General features: G+C 42.3%; 1 protein-coding gene across 1 annotated transcript in view; it reads right to left on the bottom strand.

Moving 5' to 3' along the window:
• The window catches only part of tex2 (testis expressed 2), a 52515-nt gene that overhangs the window by 22243 nt on the left and 25610 nt on the right, over nucleotides 1–4662 (bottom strand). Inside the window, exons 5-6 of the mRNA XM_083649920.1 lie at nucleotides 1415–1784; nucleotides 1027–1037 (exon numbers count right to left, since the gene is read on the bottom strand). Of these exons, the coding sequence (XP_083506046.1) occupies nucleotides 1027–1037; nucleotides 1415–1784 (381 nt within the window). The remainder of the gene's footprint in view (nucleotides 1–1026; nucleotides 1038–1414; nucleotides 1785–4662) is intronic.

The following is a 4662-nucleotide window of genomic DNA, read 5'->3' as shown; positions in this document are numbered from 1 at the left end:
AGTAATCATATTCAGCATCATTGTTATGTATCTCTACAGAATAACTTGATACTGGAAATCATTTTTGCAGTAATCCTATATCCACCCTGCACTGGCCTGTATCCGCCGGGCATGACCGCGGAGACGGACACACAATAACAGTGTTTCCTCCTTCACTCGCAGGCTTTACAGCTCACAGTGGAGGCCAATGCTATAATATGCTGCGTCTCAAATGCATGTAATCCTTCTGATCCATTCACACTCATCTGTTGGCTCAGTTGGATTGGCAGTCCCTAAACTGGGGCTTATGCACAGATCTGATGGCTGTCTGCAGTGACATACTCCAGAGAGAATGGTTAGTCACACTGTCTGTGAGTCGTGATGTGTTACTGTCTGTGTGAATGTGTGCGTAAGATTGTGTCCGTGGGTGTGTGTGAAGGGGGGGCGAGTGAGGAAGAGAGATAGACAAGAGACAGAGACATATAGAGAGAGAGAGAGAGAGAGAGAGAGAGAGAGAGTGAGAGAGAGACATGTGCATGTATGTGTGAGTTTGTGTGTGTTTAGGTGCGGACTGCACACCAGTCGGCAGAATAAAACGTCAGCATTGTACATTTGTGGAATCCAGGCAAATGTAATATAGTATAGGAACATTTCTGAACCATATGTTCCATATCACATGTCTAGATATGTGAATATTAGTAGATTATATTATATCTATTATATTCACGTTCATGATTGTCTCATGTTGAGGTATGTCTGAAGTGCACCTAAGGGTGTCGATGTGGGATCGGCGCAACCGTCTTACGGTGCGGCCACACTTGCACACACGTTTGACGCAGGCTGTCGCTGCTGCCCATTCACTTTGTATTGGAACGCGTAGCCAGGTATCCCAGCATGCTTTGCAAGGCATCGAGCGGCGGACGGCAGCAGCGAGAGGAGGGGCCATTTGAAATCGACCAATTGAAGACAAAATACAGCAAGACAGCCAATCAAGCTGCAAGCACCAAGCGATCAGCAGGCAACGGCAGGCGTCTACACGTGACAAACGTCGCTGTAGTCTGGCCGCGGCGTTACAAGTGAGAGAGCACCAGTTCAAGTCCCGGGCGAAGCACATGTTTTTAGTTTTAGTTTTAACCCCAACCCAAACCATAACGCTAACCTTGACCAATACAAGTGTCTGTAGTTGCCTAAACCTAACCAAGTTGTTGTATTTGTCTAAACATAATCAAAGTTGTATTATTTGGTTAACGTTGGAGGTTTTCAAATTAACCAGCGTTTTGTTTCAAATTGACATTGAGATAGTAGCAATGCCACGTTTTACAAACGTATTTTCTGGCGTTTTTTTTCGTTATATCCTGGCTTTCAGCCATATGAAATGCCAACGTCTTATTCTGGCGATTGGGATGGACTGCTTATGGCTGAGTGTCGCGCTCACCACTCTTGCAGATGCCAGGCAGACTGCCACTCCTCCCCTCTGACTTGAACCGCGACGCCAGCAGAAACCTGCGGAACCACTCCTCCTTCTCCCGACCCGTCCTCCCAAACAGGTAGATTGTCAGATCCGCGCCTCCCGAAGCCGGTCTCTTGGGTTCCTCTCCTGCTCCTGCTCCCACTCCTTCAACCTTCTCCAACTTGTCCGTTCTGTCCAGCTTCTCACACACTCCGGCCGCCCTCTCCTCCCCAGCTTCAGCCCTCTCGCCCTGGGCCTTGGACATGAAGTCGTCCTGCTTAGCCAGCTCAATGCAGACGGGGTACTTCTTGTTCCAGACTCTCTTCCTGGCCAGGCTCTGCGGCTCCAGACGGATCTGTGCGACAGACGGACATACAGTAGTTCATATAATCACATACTTATGGAGAAGCCTAGGCCACCCATCATTTATACTAGAGCTCAGCTGCAATGATTTGTCAATCAATCGATTCGTCTTCGAACTAGTTTTATAATCGATTCATCGTTTAGACAAAAAAAATTAAGAAAAGAAAATACTGAAATTCTCTCGTTCCAGCTGTATTTTCTTGTTTCTAGTCTTCTATGACAGTAAACTGACTATCTTTGCATTGTGGAAAAAACAAACAATTTGAGGACGTCATCTTGGGCTTTGGGGAAATACATTTTCACCATTTTATACACCAAACGAATCCATTAGTGGAGAAGATTATCGACAGATTAATCGATAATGAAAATAATCGTTAGTTGCAGCCTTAATTTATACCACGACTTTATTAGACAGATTAAGAACTCAGGGTGTTTTGTGATAATCATGTTGTGTAACCCATGTTGAAATGAGGAAAAACTGTGCAGACATAATTTGATGTGAGCCCAAGATTAATTTGTAGAGCACATTGATACTATATACACATGTACATATATACACATATACATATACATATACATATACAGTACATATACATATACATATACATATACATATACATATACATATACATATTCATATACATATTCATATACATATTCATATACATATACATATACATACATATACATATACATATACACATGCTTTGAGAAAGACAATATCAACTTTAGTCTACAAGGCCAGCATAGAATCGATCCTGAGATATGGTATGGTATGACCGTCAGGTTTGGCAACCTGACGGTCAAATTTAAATCCCAAATTCTAAGGCTTGCAAAAACGGCCGGGAAGATCATGGGCATGTCTAGCCCCCCGATCACCCTCCAAGCCATTTTTGACCAGGAAGCTGTCAGACAAGCTTGGAACATTATTTCTGACCCTTTGCATGTACTGAACCCAGAATATGTGCTCATGAGGTCCGGTAGAAGGTATAGAATTCCAAAGTGTAAATACAATAGATATAAACACTCCTTTCTCCCTCTCTCAATTAAGCTACTTAACGATAACTAGATGCTCCTTCCTAAGGGACTTGAAATGCATAAGGGTGTATGCAATTTTGTCTTGTGTTTTTGTGTCTGATGTATCTGTCTGTGTTAAATGTCTGTACGCAGCTTGGATCTCTGTCTCCAAGACAAATTTCTCCCAAGGGAGACAAATAAACTTGAACCTTGAACCTTGAACCTAGTCTCCATTTTTCCAGCCATTTGAAGGCACAAAGACTGATCTGGCTACGGGTCATTTGAGACACATTCATTTTCTGTCACAATACTCTGCGGGGTTAATCTTCTGTCACAATACTCTGCGGGGTTAGAGACGTGGCGTAGATGCATGATGGTGACAGCTACAGAATACTCTGCGGGGTTAGACGTGGCGTAGATGCATGATGGTGACAGCTACAGTGACTACCACTGCATGACACACTGACATGACAAATGGCATGTCACCGCTGTGCCTTAAGATATGCAGAAGCATTAGTCAGAGCGCATGAAAAGCCACAGGACACAGTGACCTGTGACCTTCACTCCCATGTTTACAGTGCATGGAGTGTTGAGTTAGCTGTGTCACTGAACACAACCTATTATATATTAGCAAGAAGACACTCAGACACACACAATTATGGGGGGGGTAGGCATGGGTTGATTTCCGGTTTTACCGGTTCGGTTCGGTATACGAGCCCAAACCGGTTTGATCACGTGCAAACCGAAAAAACCTAAAAAAAAAAAAAAAAAAATTTTTTTTTTTTTTTTTTGCCAGTCCATTCTGATTGCACTATTGTTCGTATTAGCCTCTTCTCAAGTTGCACTAGTAGGCAAAAGTCTTATTTTGTTTATTATGTTGATGTTTGAAGAAAAGTTAAGCTGAATAGTTATGAGAAATAAAAACAGTGTGTTGTTACAGTTAAAAGGTTCTGCTTATTTGTATTCAGTGTTCGTGCTGGTTGGCAGCATACCAGCTTAGAGGTGCATTATCGCCACCAACTGCAGCCGCTTTGATACGTTTTTTTGGGGAATATCGAACCGGTTTCAAAATGTTCAAACCGACCCATGCCTAGGCCCTATATTGTGTGAATTTGTGAGTTTTGAAGTTTATAAGGCAGCTCAGCTGTAAGCCAATCCATTCTGATTGCACTGCTTGTGTTTTTATTAGCCTTTTTCTCAAGTTGCACTATAGGCAGAAGTCTTATTTCATTTATTATTTTGATGTTTAGAAGAAAAGTTGAGCTGAATAGTTATGAGAAATAAATACAGGGTGTTTGTTACACAGGTGTCCTGCTTCTTTTTATTCAGTATCATTGCTGGTTGACAATACCAGCTTAGAGGTGTATTATCGCTATCAGGTGGACTGAAGTTGCACTACAGACAGTTATGGGCCACACTCGGGAGCCCTGCTTGAAAAAAAAAAAAAAAAAAAAAAAATTTTTTAATTACCGTAAATTCCGGACTATAAGCCGCGGCTTTTTTCCCGTTTTTTGGCCCCTGCGGCTTATATAACGGTGCGTCTTATCTATGGATTTTTTCAGAAAAAAAAAAAAAAAATACAAATAAAATCTCTCTTTTTTAGCACTCTTTCTAACTATAAATCCACTTCTGTTTTAATTTCCTCTCTTGCCCTCTTTTCACCACACCGCGGACACTGTGTGCACTGTAAAAATAAACAACGGTGGTGTTGTGTTATGTTGTTTTGTTGAAATGTTACGGTAATACGGTAAATGGGAGCTTCCTCAAACAGCCATCTCTTTCCCGACAATCCCCTCTGTGCGTGACCACTTACATATGGTAATTACGGTAAGCAAACGGCCACTCGGCCATCA

This window comes from Poromitra crassiceps, assembly GCF_964638095.1.
Source record: "Poromitra crassiceps genome assembly, chromosome: 13".
Lineage (NCBI taxonomy): Eukaryota > Metazoa > Chordata > Actinopteri > Beryciformes > Melamphaidae > Poromitra > Poromitra crassiceps.
Note: the sequence above shows the minus strand (reverse complement) of the source record. Positions and strands in the feature narration are given on the sequence as shown.